Source organism: Ixodes scapularis, unplaced genomic scaffold (assembly GCF_016920785.2).
Source record: "Ixodes scapularis isolate PalLabHiFi unplaced genomic scaffold, ASM1692078v2 PGA_scaffold1__304_contigs__length_218370807, whole genome shotgun sequence".
NCBI lineage: Eukaryota > Metazoa > Arthropoda > Arachnida > Ixodida > Ixodidae > Ixodes > Ixodes scapularis.
The window spans coordinates 64,562,852-64,577,423 of NW_024609846.1; the positions used below are offsets into that span (position 1 = coordinate 64,562,852).

Genomic DNA, 14,572 nt, shown 5'->3' on the forward strand with positions numbered 1-14,572 from the left:
TTAATGTTCAGCCTCCTTGTCCAGAACTAACAAATTTCAAAACCCTTTAGTCTCTCCTGCCACTGCCGACTGGAATTCATTGCCCATGCACATTGTCCGCCAAATTGAAAAAAAAAAAAAAAAAAAAAAAGCTAATTCCCTGAAATATGTGATTTATTTTTGTGAAGTCTGTACAGTGTTATTTTTTTTCGAGTTTTGCTTTTATTTTATTGTTGTTTACTTTATTGCAGGTACTTCCCCCCTTCATATAAAGTGCTCTCTTGAGCACCTCTGAGGTAATAAAACTAAACTGAGCTGAACAGTTCTTCTTTTGTCATAGCACCGCTACCATGTATTCTGAGATTATAACGGGATTTCCTTTTTTTTTTCTCTTCAGAACGGCCTCGTGAATTTCCTGGAGCCTTGCACATTCCTCGTACGTTCTGTCGTTTGACCAAAAAAAAAAAAAAAAAGACTCGGGAAGGTCCTTGTATACGTGGTCAGCATAGCGCGAGGCAGAGCTGTGGGTGGTCGCCTTCGCGCGTCTCTTTTTCCCTCGGCGGGTCACTTTCGCCCGCTCTATTAGCTCGCTTTCCCCGCAGCAGCGGCGAGCGGCGCGAGGGAGCCCTCCGAGGCGCGGAGGGCCGTCCCTGAGAAATCCAGTTCCACGCCGAGAAAGAGCGGTCGCCGTGGCGCAACCGCTTCCCACGACCGCGCGGCCGTCAGAACGTCCGCCGCCACCGTCGCCGCGATGTGGGACAGCTGAGCTCCGCGCCGGCCGCGAAGATGATGTGCGCCCGCCGAGGCACGTTGCCAAGCACGGCGCTCTTCCCCGGCGACGACCAAGAGCAGTCTCGACCGCCACACCAGCTTCGGGACCTTGCCTCGACGCAAGGGAACCGCCACCCACCGGATTACCAGAAGCAGCGAGGCGCCGGCGGCTGAGTGGACGACGGCTCCCACGGGAGCCGGCACCGACACCCGTCCGCTGTCTTCGTGGACCACGCTGTGCTGTGCCGCCGGAGGATATGTGAAGTGTGTTTTGCCCCGTGAAAGTGTCGTTCCCTGTTATGTTTAAGCGACGAGAGGAGTTGGTGTCCGCCGAGGACTCCGCCAGGAGCTTCTGCGTGCGTTACCTCGGTTGCACCCGGTTCCAGTCCAGGGCCAAGCAGCGTGGGCTCAAGGCGCTCCAGAGGCCCCTGTTGGACTTGTACAGTGCGGCGCGACGCAAGGGTGAAGACCACCGCTCGGTGCACCCGCTTGCCCTCACGCAGCGGTTGGATGTGTCGCACTATGGACTGGTCGTGGCCGAAGCCCTCGAGGATCCGGAAACAGGCCGCGCCGTCACAGCCGTCACGCGGGTCATCACTCCAGCCGCCAATGTGGTCCTCTGGGCTGCGCTTCGGTTCAGCGCTAGGCTGGCAAAGCGACGTTCCATCGGTGCCGCCTTCGTGCCACTGGCCTGCTCCGAGGATGTGGTCGACCGATCCTGGTATTCAGGGTTGCCCAACAAGCGTAGGTTCCTGGTCGGACTGGCGCACCCACCCGTGTTCGCCTGTCTCTTTCGGCAAGTGGCTGCACCTTCCACGTGGGAATGTCATGGTTTCCTCTGCGCCTCAGCCGAGGATGCGCTGCTCATCTGCTCATCGCTGGGCGAGGCTAGGGACACGCTCGTCGTGCTCGACAGGCCGCGACCCACCCCTATCGTCGGCAAGAGGCCCGATGATTACAGCGACCTCACCTCTTGTACGTCATCCTACACCGTGCGAAACTTCAGCGGTCGCAAGCTCACCTCATCGATAGACGAGGCGCAGTCGTCAGTGACAGCATCTGCGAGTGGATATTACCAAGAAATCGACAGGAGAGTTAAATCTCCAAAACGAACGTCCAAGAGGTCTTCAAGGAGGACGGACACAGAGTCAAAGTCATCAGCCAGCGAGGAGCGGAAAAGAAGAGTGCGAAGAAAGTCGAGCTCGTACAAATATAGGGACCTTTCTGGAAAATTTGGCGGTTCTGCCGTACCAAGACCAACTGCCTCTGATTTTTCATACTCTTCTAATGGTAACGTAACCGTGAGTCCGGATAATATAATCGCAAAAGATGTCGTACTGCAAACTTCGAGTCACAAGGATGGCCTCATTTTCCAGAACGTGGTTAAGTCTGGGGACAGAAAGTCTTCAGACGAATCCACTTCTTCAACGCAGACCCCTACCAACGACACCGGTTACTTTTCGTCTAAATCTAAAAGTGCGAAAGCATCCAAAGAAGACTTGACCCAACAAGAACCGGAGCCGCCAAAAAGCCCACCCCGGCCTCCACAGTCGACGTATTACTTCGGACAGAACATCGGTCCGACGACCTCCACTTCCGCGCAGAAGACAAAGGTAACGTCGTACACGTACTTCCTCAAAGATACAAGTAGGGTGCCTGTCAAGGAGCCGCTCATCACGCCCGAGGAGGTCAAGCCTCACGCGAAGCTTAACGGCCTGACGGTGGGTGGAGGCGTCTCCGACAGTTCCCTCTCTGGATATCATTCAGACTCCTGCTGCCAAACCCGTGAAGCCAGCACCATGACGAACGCTTGTTGCGATTCGGATTGCTGCTGCTCGTGCGATTTCTCGTCGGCCTGCTCTGAATGTAGTTCCAGCCGCGATACTCTGGTGCCAAGCCGCAGACCCAGTCGAAGCCAGATGACCATGTCGGAGACCATGAATTTAAGCAGTGAGTGCGAGTCGGACGCGCCATGGGCACGACGTCGCGCATCTACCACCACCGACTCGTACGTCACTGACAGGGTTAGGGGCCGCGCCGAAGACCACCGCAGAGAGCTTGTCACCCGCGCCCAGATACACCACCACCAGCACGCCGTGAAGCGGCGAGAGTCACCGAAGAAGACCAAGAATGCGTGTACGTCCACGACGTCTTCCCTCCGCGGAAGCCCCAACGGCAAAGTGGTCATCGACGTGGTTCAGTACGACGGAACGAGTCGGGGAATGCTCACTACTCCAGGAGTGATAACGTTCAACAAGCACGGCCACGTCCGGGACTGGGCCTCCCTGAGCAACTGCTCGGGCTCCTCCAGGGTCACGTCGACATTGCAGCCGGTCGAAAAGAACCAGCGCACCGCCAAGATGATCCGCTGGGAACAGCCACCGCCCAAGAGGCACAACAAGCCAGGCTTCCTGTCAAACCTCAAGAAGCTCAGCTTGTCCTCGCTGACGCGTGCCAGGGCGAAAACGGGTAAGCTCTTCAGCCGTATGAGGTCACGTCGGAAGGAGCAAGTGGATCCCGAGGCGACCCCGGAAGTGTGCCTCAGTCCCGATGGCAATACCAGGCCGAAGCGGAAGAAGAGAAGGCGTCTGTCCTGGAGCTTCCATGATCTGCGGTCCGCGTTTCCGTCCAAGAGCGGTGTGGTGTACGTGGGGGCGCCACAGAGACCTCGCAGACGCAAGAAGGGGGAACGACGGCCGAGCGACGAGTCCGATTCCGGTCTCGAGGAGCGGAAGACGACGCATGAGGTTGTGCCGTGCGCGCCGAGACGTCAGAGGAGGAAGTCCGACTCCGAGATCAGTCATCATGTGGCCGGGGACGTGACCACCATCCACGTGGAACACGGCCTCACCAAGGACGGATTCAAGCGGTGGTCCAACACCAACCTGCATTCGGAACTGGGCTACATCCCGTGAGCGAAGGGTCTCTTACGCCGCAATTATTTTTATATAAAAAAAAAACTTATTAATTTTACTTCCTTTTTCTACTTGGCATGGCAGGAAGCGTGAAAAAGGCGATTGTCTAGGAGCTAAAGGAATCGACAGAAGCTGCCCCTTAGTCTGTGTTTGATTGAGTAACGTGAGAAACTACAAATTGTTTACGCACGCAATTTAAGAAGAATCTCAAATAGAGGACCTTCTTGAAATGCTTAGCGGAAACGGTTTTCTGATCGGCCTAAAATTGAAAGGAGCGCTTGAAAGTATTAAGACAATGAATGATCAAACCTAAATGATCGAATTACCGGAAGAATCGGTTCTCGGTTTTTATTATTCATACAACGCGGGAAATGTGTGTCACCCTAATTATTCGATAGATTTTTATAAAGGAAATGGCTGTACTTGAAGGAACAAACTTTTTTAAACATTTATTTTTAAATCCGCTTAAGTTCTAAAGGCTTGTGAGTTCAGTATACAATGTTCGGTGTGCAGAGCGGCCGCATGAGTGTAAAGTGGTGTCTGCTCTTCTTCCCGCTGGTGCTAATGCGAGAGTGTGCGACGGAAGTGCGCGTATGGAACCCTGTGCCACAAGTCGAAGAGAGTGATGTGTGCCCCGTGATCGAACACTCAAGTTCGTTGGGAAAAAGTACCTTACTCGAACTTTGACCGTCTTCGGTTACGATGTCCTAGTCCCCTACATATAAATATAAGATTCTTCACAGCGAATAAAAGCCATGGCTTGAATGCAATATGAAGCTCGACTTAAACCAATGTTTTTTTGTTGATTTTTATGTCGAAACAGCCGGGCATAGAACACAGACAGCACACTCTAGATTTCGGGCTCATTGAGATTTTAAGCGGTCAACACGTATTCGCTCACTACTAAACAAGTTGGCTTCCAAGCAAGTGACATGTCAGGTGAGTGGATTCTTGTCTCGTCCTCGACGAAACCTTTGTCGATCACTGGAGCTTTCAAGAATGTGTAAAGTGTTCTACCCACCAAGACTCATGTAATTAATTATATAAATCCAGAATTCTGTTATGTTCTTTCAGAATTCAGGAGTGTGATGACTTAATATCGCATTATGTTAACCAATAAATTCTGTTACTAACTCTCATGAAACTGATTGAATCTTCCCAGCAAAGTGTTGAATCAAGATGGCAACGTGGGTGAGTTGGGTGTTGGGGGTCAGCGGTTGTCCTGTTTAGCGTCGTACTTTGTCTTCGTTCTTTGCGCGCTGGTTTGCATTTTTGGAAAGAGTTGTTGAATACTACGTCAGTGTACGAACTGCAGCTACAGTGATCCATTTTTTTACATAAAATAATGTCTCACCACTAATATACCAAAGAACACAATCATTCTTAAAGAGTGACACCAGCTAGCAGTGTCGAGTCTCAAACCGGTATCTCAATATTTATGAAATTTGGAGGGCTTATTAATCTACTTATCTATATTCACCGTACAAAGCTTTATCTCTGTAGGACAATTTTCCGACAAGGTACATGAGGAGGCATAGATGTACTCAGAAAAGCCACCTCACTTAGCCCAAAAAAGATATATAAAAATGCTGTAAAATACAGAACATTTCTAAGTTTTGACCTCCACTAAAAAACATTTGAAAAGAGCGGATATCTATTTGTTTTTACAATTAAATCTGCGTTTTTTCTGAGTACGTTTCAAAACAACGTTCCACACTATGGGGCATTTTCTGTTAATCAAAGACCTCCTTATTGGCAATAAAAGCTTCATTTCATGGAAACATAAATAGCCATCCGCCTTTTTTTATTAACTTTCAATTCAGAAGCATTGAAAGCGAAGAATCAATTCCGCAATGCATTGAAATGATAGAATTCCTAAACTGAAAGTTGTTGCAATAAAAATAAAGCTGAGAAAAACCTAGTCCAAGTTGCCACACCACTCTTTATTATTATTATTTTACTCCCGGTGGTAGAAACCAAAAGGTACAAAGATCATATGTGGTGCCTTTCGCTTTCACCTAATCTCCCGCATGGCCTTAACAGTGAGTTCGTGCTTCGAACGTTTTTTTCGAGTGCCATTGGGCTCCGGACATTGACTGCAAAACGAGTGAGGAATTTGATATGCTTGTGATCAACGAAACAGCTTCAGATTGTGTGTGGGGCGAGCATCGTTGGGAAGCCAAGCAGACGAACCCACGTGGCTTCCTATAAACGAATGTCCGTTTTAGTTCCGGCTTTTTATATTAGGATGGACTTTCCGATTCTTGTCCATGCAAGTGCCTCTTCCCTGTGAAAGCTGGACTCTTGTAGTGTTCTTACCCGCATAGTCATTACTCCCGAACAATGATGTTTGAGGTACTGAAATTGTTAGGAATTGCTCTTTCCAATGGGAGTATAATCATCATTGTAGGCATTACCGGTGCAGAGTTACAGCAATTAGAAAATAGAAAACGTCGAAAGTTCATGTATGCAAAATGTGTGATTTGGCATCGTCGTGATTTCTCCTAGAATACTTTAGACATTGCGATAAACCTTCGCAGGAGAGTGCACTATTATTTGTTGAACCCCAATACATAAAAATTAGAAGTGTAATTTGTTCGCTTAAAAATTGCAATTTTGGGCCCAAACCTGGAAGGGCGTTCTTGAGACAAAAATAACGGCACTCTAATTTGAAAGCCAATGACGGTAACTTCACTTTGCGGAGGTTGCTCTAATAGAGAATTTTAGCAGACCGTTCCGATATCTCTGATACGCCATCATGACGATACGACGCATGCGCAAAGGCGGCGTCGGAGTATCGGGTACCGATATCGGAGTCATCGTATCGATCTACTAAAACACTTAGTGACCCCGCAACTCCTTACCAGACCAAGGAATGATTCGTTTATTTTTTTGTAAGTAACGTTGCGCAATATAATACAGGTTAAACAGGTGACAGAAATATTTTTTCTTAAATAGTTGCGCCCACAGGAAAGTTATATTCCAGCGTTCTACTTACAAAAACTTTTTTTACGCTTGAATTGCCTACTGTCGGCCTCTGATAAACAACATAAGTAACTATCATTTGGCCGACTTTCTCCCGCTATGATAAACAAAACCATCAAGGTACATTAGGTTTTGTACCTTGTTCTCTGGATGCCCGATCTCTTTACCGCAAGCCAATCGGACAGACGTGCCAAGCGCCCACACAAGTGGCGGGGCGACTTTAACTCGCCTTGTCGTTCGATTAGCCATTTCCTCGATTGTCCCCCACGGGCTGTCTTGCGACATTTGATAAACTAGGGGCTGCTGCCTGTTTGCTCTAATGCGGTTAGCGTTAGAGCAAGCGCTAGTGATTTGGGTGCGGTCACATACGTGTGTCCGCGCGCGTGGGTCGGTGATAGGAATGAATAAGATATAACGTTAAAACTGTTTCTTGGATCCTCTAGAAAAATTTAATAAAAGACGTCAGAGTGTTTTTGGTCGTTTCGTCTAGTAACAAATAACCGAGACATTTCCTCACGGGGCAGAGAAATGTTACGCGGCTCATAGGACCTGAAAAGAGCATGACGTAAAATAAAAACATGCCTACGTTAAATATAAAGAGACTGTGTTTAACGGAGCACATGAGAAGTTGGTCGTTCATCTACTGGGGTAGCTCGGCACCGCACGCAGCAAAATAGTGTTGATTCAGAAATAACTCATACAGTGTTGGACTGAGAATGCATGTAACATTTCATGCACATTCTTCCAAAAAAACGTTATGCATCATTTAGATTTTTTTATTTACATCGTTTTTTTGTAGTTTTCTTCAGGGGCGATTAACAAAGCCGACTTGCATTTTACGTCTCAGGCATGTGCCTTTACGCAAAACCTAGCACTTTAAGATAGAATTGCACATTCATACGAAGTTGATTATGTGGTCTAGAGAGGCACAAGTATCGCCATTAATGTGACATTGTGTTGAAAAAAGTGTGTATACCTAACCTGAAAGAGTTTGAGATGAAAACGCCAATATCAAAACGTTGCATCACATTGCGACTGACGATTATCACGACTCGATAAACAGATAAAAAGTAACAAAAACTCGGTAACCTATGCCTAAACAAGGTGTTTTTACGAAAACATACTCCACTCGTAATAGAGGGACAGTAATTGGCTCTTGATGCGTATTGTGGGGAAGTAACATGCGGGCTTTTTCAAAGTGTAGGGCGGGACCACAAATATAGATACACCTTGATTCTTCGGAGTTTCAGAACAAATCACCGCACTGAAGTATGCGTCCTACAAACGTAGAAAACTGACATCTCTGTATTTTTGGTTCCGAAACATCGCATAAAAATAGGGCATGCTGAACGTGACCTCCAATCAAAGAATGCCATGGTGCGTTTGATTGGTGTTGAAAAAGTGGTTACATGAATTTCCACGACAGCGATGCAATGTCACTTCGCATTTTGAAGACCACATCGAATCAGAACCGGAACGAACACGTCCCACGATAAAGCAGAAGGGAAGCAAACATTATTAACTGTCTTGTAGTTCCTAATTTATGAACTTGGGATTGATAACAATTTGGACTGATGACAAAACTTGGAGGACGCTTAAGCTTCGCCTTTAAGAGTAGAACGCTATAGCGGAACCTGATAGCCGTGCAAGCGTGCCTCGCTTAACCTAGCGGGCAGCGTGCCTGGCTCGCAAACGTAGGGTGAAGGGTTCGAATCCCTCCTACAATTATGAATGTTTTTATTTAAGTTAGGTTAATCACTTTATAAAGTGAAATAATTTTAGACATGCGGCGACTTTTGATTTGCTTGTATTTTTTTAATCGCTTTCGTTCTACGCGTGACATCAGGTTTCACCTGAGGAATTTGCTTGAAATTCTCGCGCGAGGTCATGTGGCTTTGACGTCATGGCACTATCGACCAATCGTGGATTTTAGCGCACACAACCGACTCCGGAGTTTCTGCGACATCAGCTCCTTAACGGCTAACTCGTTACTTTAAAACAAGGAAAAGACCCCCCAAACGATAATAAACATTCTTCAAAACTCCATGAAGCAATATTGGCAGCCGCCATTGCCTAGGCAAGCAGCGTGTGATTGGACCCGAGTGCTCGCCGAATGCTGACGCAGCCCTCGTGTCCTACAGATGCTCGGATCGTGTTCCCAAACAATGGCGGATTCGGATAACTGGCGTTGCGGCTACTAGGCGGCGCGCTCCTTTGAAAATGATCTATTTCGCTATTTGTCTTTAGCGTGTCAGAATGACCAAGTATGTGACAACTAAACAAATTGCGAGAAAAACTTTAGTCACTGATATTATCGTGGACAGTCGCAGTCCCCTCGTTACTCTAGTCAATGAGAGCTTACGGTCGAAGTAATGGAAACTTGCCTACGAGGTCGCAGTATCGGCCATGAAAGATAGTCAGGAGTTAATGGCGCTGTGACGAAACGCCGACGTAGCCTAGCCACGACCTCTTTTTTATAAGCCGGAAAAATATAAACTCTAAAACAAAATCATGTTCCCTCTAAAATAAAATGTTTTAATATAAATTACGCAAGGCCAAACGTTTAGTCTCCGTCAAAATGTGGTGCTAGCGGTTCGAAACAGATTCCAAAGTTCAGGAACTAGCCGTTATTTTATGCAAAATCTATACATGATTTCGAAAATATTTCAACGAAAAAATAGAAGTCTCTGAAGCCTAGGATTAGATGGGCCCGAATGGAGTCAACTACCTGGAACGGGTCTCATTTTCCCATTGACAGTTTCAGAAAATATCTGATAACATTTGAATAAGATAGCGGTTAGTTGTGGAACATTGGAATCAGGGTCGGACCGCTACCTTTCCATTTGGGCGGATACTGAGTATTCGGCGATGCGTGGTTTATCTTTGAAAATAAAAAAAAGACACTGTCAATCTTTTTTGTGCACGTTGTAGTTTTTTGATCGCACGCAATGCGACCTGCTGTAGTGACGAACAGCTCATTTTATGTCAGGAAGTACGCTGTGCGGAGCGCTATAGTTCGTCTGCTTCTCGCATAGGGGTTGCGATGATGCCAGAACTTCGAGCTCTTATTGGCTGATTGAAAAACAAATAGTGGGTAGACCTCAAGGCATCTATAGAATTGAAGCCAACCCACTACCGTTCCATTCAAAGCCAATTAGAACTCGTGTCATTCTAGCGTCACCGCAACCACTGCGCAAAAAGCAGGCGACTTCCTCTCCGTATAAACAAGAACCTCCATAGCGCGAAAGAGGAATCAGGGGAATGTTAGTTGCGCATCTCAAGCAAACTTTCGATGGAGCGCCAAAACAATGAGAGTGGAGAATCGTACCTTTCAGATTTTGTGGCCGTAACGAAGTTTCATCGAAGCATCGCATTTTGAGATAGTAAAGCTGTAAACGTCGAGCCTTATGTTTATGTGCGTTTTGGGCGGACAGCGCAAGATATTCTCCCAACCGGCGTTACTCGTCCGGCCTGTGACCATCTTTGTAATAAGTTCAAAACTTTTAGAAATAAAAAAAAAAGCCCAGATGGCCATTTTAACATTTTCTCGCGTGTTCCTCAGTTAGGAAGCAAGAGGCCACACTGGCAATTGTCGAAGCCTCAAATATTAAGCAGTCTAATGCCCTAGTTCCAGGGGCACCCTTAATTAACCGCAGTATAAATCTGGCCTCAGTCACTGGAACTAAACTTCGTTTCAGCTGAGGTTCAGACGCAGCCGACGCTAGGAGGTAACGGAACCAGTCAAGCAGCGTCGAAAGCGCAAGGAACTACGCCTTTTCTGTTTATGATTGCAGTTCAGCGATGATAGAACACGTACAGAAACACGACGAACACCATGATGCTGCGGTTTTGACTCTGTCCGATTAGTCCCATTAGCTGTAGGGTCGGGTGCGTCCAGACTGAGGGCGAAACGACAAACAGATCCAGTGCATTTACTTTCACGCAAAGCACGCGAGAGAGTCAATCCTTGCGGTCCACGGAATAATGGGACTGAAAATATGTTCAGACCTATACTACGCATCGATGTCCTCCCGTGTAGCCGCCTTGCGTGTAGGTATTTTCCCCCCAAATTCCGCGGAGTCTTCTCGCGTGAGGTCGGGCACGGCGCGGGGCCACCTCGTTACATGGGCGCTTCTCGGATACCGTTCGAGAGACGCGACCCAACCGGTCCGGGGACACTCTCGCATAAATCAACGGGCACGACGCATTTAGGCATTCAGCCACCTTTTTGCTAACGCCTATTTCTTTGTCGACTCTGGATGGGTTGCTAGCTACCAAACGTGTTTTGGAGCCTTTTCGCTGTGGAGTGCATACGCTTAAGACAGCGTTTTATACGCGTGCGCGTGACACTTGCTTTCGTTTTAGGTCGCTTGTGTGCTCGGCTCCGTCTCACCCTCTCTCTCTCTCTCTCTCTCACGCTTTTCGTCCTTTCTCTTGCGCTTCCGTGTCAGAAAAAGCGTCAGATTAAAATAGTTAACTTGGAGATTAAGAGCCCGTTCCCGTTTCCGGTTCAGCTTTTGGTTTTGTGAAAACAGGACTAGCGAGCCTTGGGCGAGCGTTTTCTTAATCGTAACGGCATACGCGCAGAGATTGTGCGCTTAGGCGCGTGTTCTAGAGAGGTGTGGTTCTGTCAGACACAATTACGGGAACGGGGGTGACATCTATATTTAAAGGGCCGAATGCCGCGAGCATCAAAATCGATATTTTCTTAAATATTATTTAGTCTCGCCTACTGATTACTTGTTCTTCATATTCGTTCACCGCAACACATCATTCTTATCGGATTGCTTCCTCAACATGTATTGATTTACAAATCATCTCGACGCAAGATGTTGAACCAAATTGCAAAACAAAATATGCGCGTTGATTGATGACACTCATCAAAATGTTGGCTAATCCATCGTTCACCGCAAAGCGTGCCTTGGGTCAATCATTGCTGCTATTTTCACACATATACCAACTATAAGATGTGTGTCAATGTAGCCAACACGTCTCATCTTTTTTCAAAATTTATTACCTAAGAAAAGAAGAAAGAAAAACTCGCCTAAATGGCTCAGTCGGCCCATGAACTTAGGTGCTCGCTAGATGTCACACCCTAAACAAACGCCCGTCTGTCAACTTTCCGGCGAAGCACTTAGAAGAGCCAATCGCTAACATCCAAAAAGAGAGCTCGGCGAATGGCGAGGCTGGAAATATGTTTAGCCTTAGAAATACCCTGCGCTGACACGGAGCAGTACATTTTACGTGCTCATATCGTGCTTAGTGTCGCTGCGCACATATATTTTGTTTGTCTAGTTATTTTTTTTATTTCGTCATTCGCTGACCTCCCTTCGTAGATTGCAGCGATTGGTTCTTCCAAGTGTTTCCCGGGAAAGTAGGCGGACTGGACTTCCCAGGGCTTTGAATCAGATAACAATTTGCGTTGCATCGCGTACGCACATAAGCTCTGAAAATATTTTCACTTCTGATTTTTTCTTAATCCTACTGATGCTATAATAGTAATCACCGCGCGTACACCGATATTACGTATCGACGAAGAACGAAGCAAAAGGGGCTGGCCACGACGTCTGTGTTTTGTATACTGCAACTTCTCGGCAAATTCGGAACTGTGTGCAACCGCTTGTGCAATTAATAATAGCTTTATTTCCAACAACAATGAGGTACAGTGTTGGTGGCGGCTTGGGAAAAAAGCTGTTAAAACAGCTTGACTGGTCCCGAGCCCCCCGAAGTAAGCAGCGGGGAACAAAAGTTAAAAGAAAACTCATTTGGTACATCAACATGTTCAAAACAGAAAAATCACAGTAGCAATAGTATAGATATAACAAACAAAAAATGAACATATAAACATGCCACTCACATTTGATCAGTTTGGATAAGAATTATTATGTTCCTAAGGTTATCTGCAGATATATTTGCAAGCTCGATGTGTTGCGCAGAAAAATAGTTGCGGGTGGTTGGGAGAGTAAACGCCGCGATTTTAAGGCCGTAATTAGTTCTAAAAAATGGGACTACCCAAGGTTCTGTGATTCATTCTCGTTGGATATGCATATACTTTTCCTTTTAAGTCAGCTAAGCTCACAAGATGTCGTACATTCATACTCATTTCAGCTTTATATTTAACACATATTCGATATTGATACAAGTTAAAAAAAAAATTTACATCTAGCTGGCTAAACAATTTTTCCGTTGGAAATTCCGGTGAAAAATTGCAAATGATTCGTAGTATATTTTTGGTAATAAAAATATCTTTGTAGATTTGTATGAAAGGTTGTTTTCCAAATTAAATGGCCGTAATTTGTGAGTAAAATAGCGAATTATATATTAGCAACTTTATTCTAAAAGTCAAAATATGTTTGTGACGATACGCCAGGCTAACAATGCTAGACAGTTTTGATGTACCATAATTTACATGAGCATCCCATGACATATTCTCTGAAAAAAAGACACCTAAAGTTTTAAATGCTGGTACTACTTCTATTTTAGAAGAATTGAACATTATATCCTCGTCTATGCTAACAATTTTACCCTTCGAACGAAACAAAACAGACTTTACATTCCGGAGCCGCGTCCGGACATACTAAAATAGTATTTCCTACTCAGCGGCGTAATTCCCTTTCTATCGATAGCGGTACATTTTCTTCAAGAATCCACATCAACTAAGTCAGCGTCCTGCAGAATGTTCTCCGTTCTATTGAACTAACAGACACGATCAGTTTAGGTGTTTGGTCGCTGTAGCATGCAATGCTTTTTAAGGCTTTTGCAGATTTATTTTAAGAAAGTCTTTAAATCTAAGCAAATGCGGTTTGTGCAGGTGAGTTATACGACTAAAGGGACACGATATTGAGGGCTAAGTGTAACAATAAACCGGTTAATTGCCTAAAATCTGTTCATATTTTATTTATGAAAAAGAAACAAGGTTTCAATCACAAACTTGCTGGGCGTCATCGAAAAACACTAAATTAGTGAATTTTATCAGGGTTCATGGCTGGTGGAAATTGCTGTAGTGCGCTAAAGGGCCCGCGTGGGTTTTCGCCTTTTATCTTCGACGTTTTCGCATATTCAGATTCGTGCTTGCTGCACGACTGGTCAACTTGGCACTGCAACGCCCTCCCACGCGCCCCAAACCTGTCTAAAATTTACTTATTGTTGTCGAAGGCACTCCGAAATGGTCTAATGGAAACCATATGCTTATTTTCACTTATTAAAAAGATAACTAAAAACATTTAGCTGATGATCCCACTTATGGTGACGATTTCTCCCCTATATTATGTCCCCCTGGACGTATGATTCAGCTACCGCATTAGTATAGCTTTCACGCTTGTTCCTGTTTTTTAAACAAATATGTAAAGCCTGTAAAAAGCACCCGGTATACATGCCATTGAGGCTTGAACTTCTCAAACGCCTAACTTGAAACGCTATTGAAAGTTTTTTTTTTTTTTCCCACAGTCTTTTATATAGTAGACAAGATATTCTAATTAACGTAGTTTACAAATGTCGAAAGATTGTCTCCCTCCTGAAATGTGCCAGCTTGTGCGGCTCTATATGTAATATACGTTAGTGCTATAATATTTTATTCTACTGTTATAGTATGCCCCGCAACTTGTTCGTTAAGACATCGATTGTGGCCAAAACCTGTGGAACCTGCACAGCTGCAAAAATATTAGCGATAATGTGCCAATAAATTGAGAGAGAGGAGGAAACAAAAGCTCGTGGGTACGTCACAACGCTGAGCTCTGATTCCAATGATTAGTTTCTAGATCTAAAGGTATAGCAACCTTTGACCGTGTTCCAAAATTTACTCGATCTTACTCGAGGCTAAGGGTTTTGTACCTTGGGGTTCTAATAATAATATTAACAATAACATTCCTTATTTAGGTGTCCAAAAACAACCGAGAAGCACTTCACTTTGGTACACCATCGTC

General features: G+C 45.6%; 1 protein-coding gene across 1 annotated transcript; it reads left to right on the plus strand.

Moving 5' to 3' along the window:
• The first annotated feature begins 1,003 nt into the window (after positions 1 to 1,003).
• LOC121048039 lies at positions 1,004 to 3,689 on the plus strand. The gene has a single exon (XM_040503891.2). It carries the CDS (start codon positions 1,050 to 1,052, stop codon positions 3,663 to 3,665), a length of 2,616 nt encoding a protein of 871 aa, XP_040359825.1. The 5' UTR covers positions 1,004 to 1,049; the 3' UTR covers positions 3,666 to 3,689.
• Positions 3,690 to 14,572: the final 10,883 nt, after the last annotated feature.

What these genes read in the sequence shown, in the direction of transcription:
- LOC121048039 (XM_040503891.2), top strand. Translation starts at nt 1,050, where the DNA reads ATGTTTAAGCGACGAGAGGAGTTGGTGTCCGCCGAGGACTCCGCCAGG.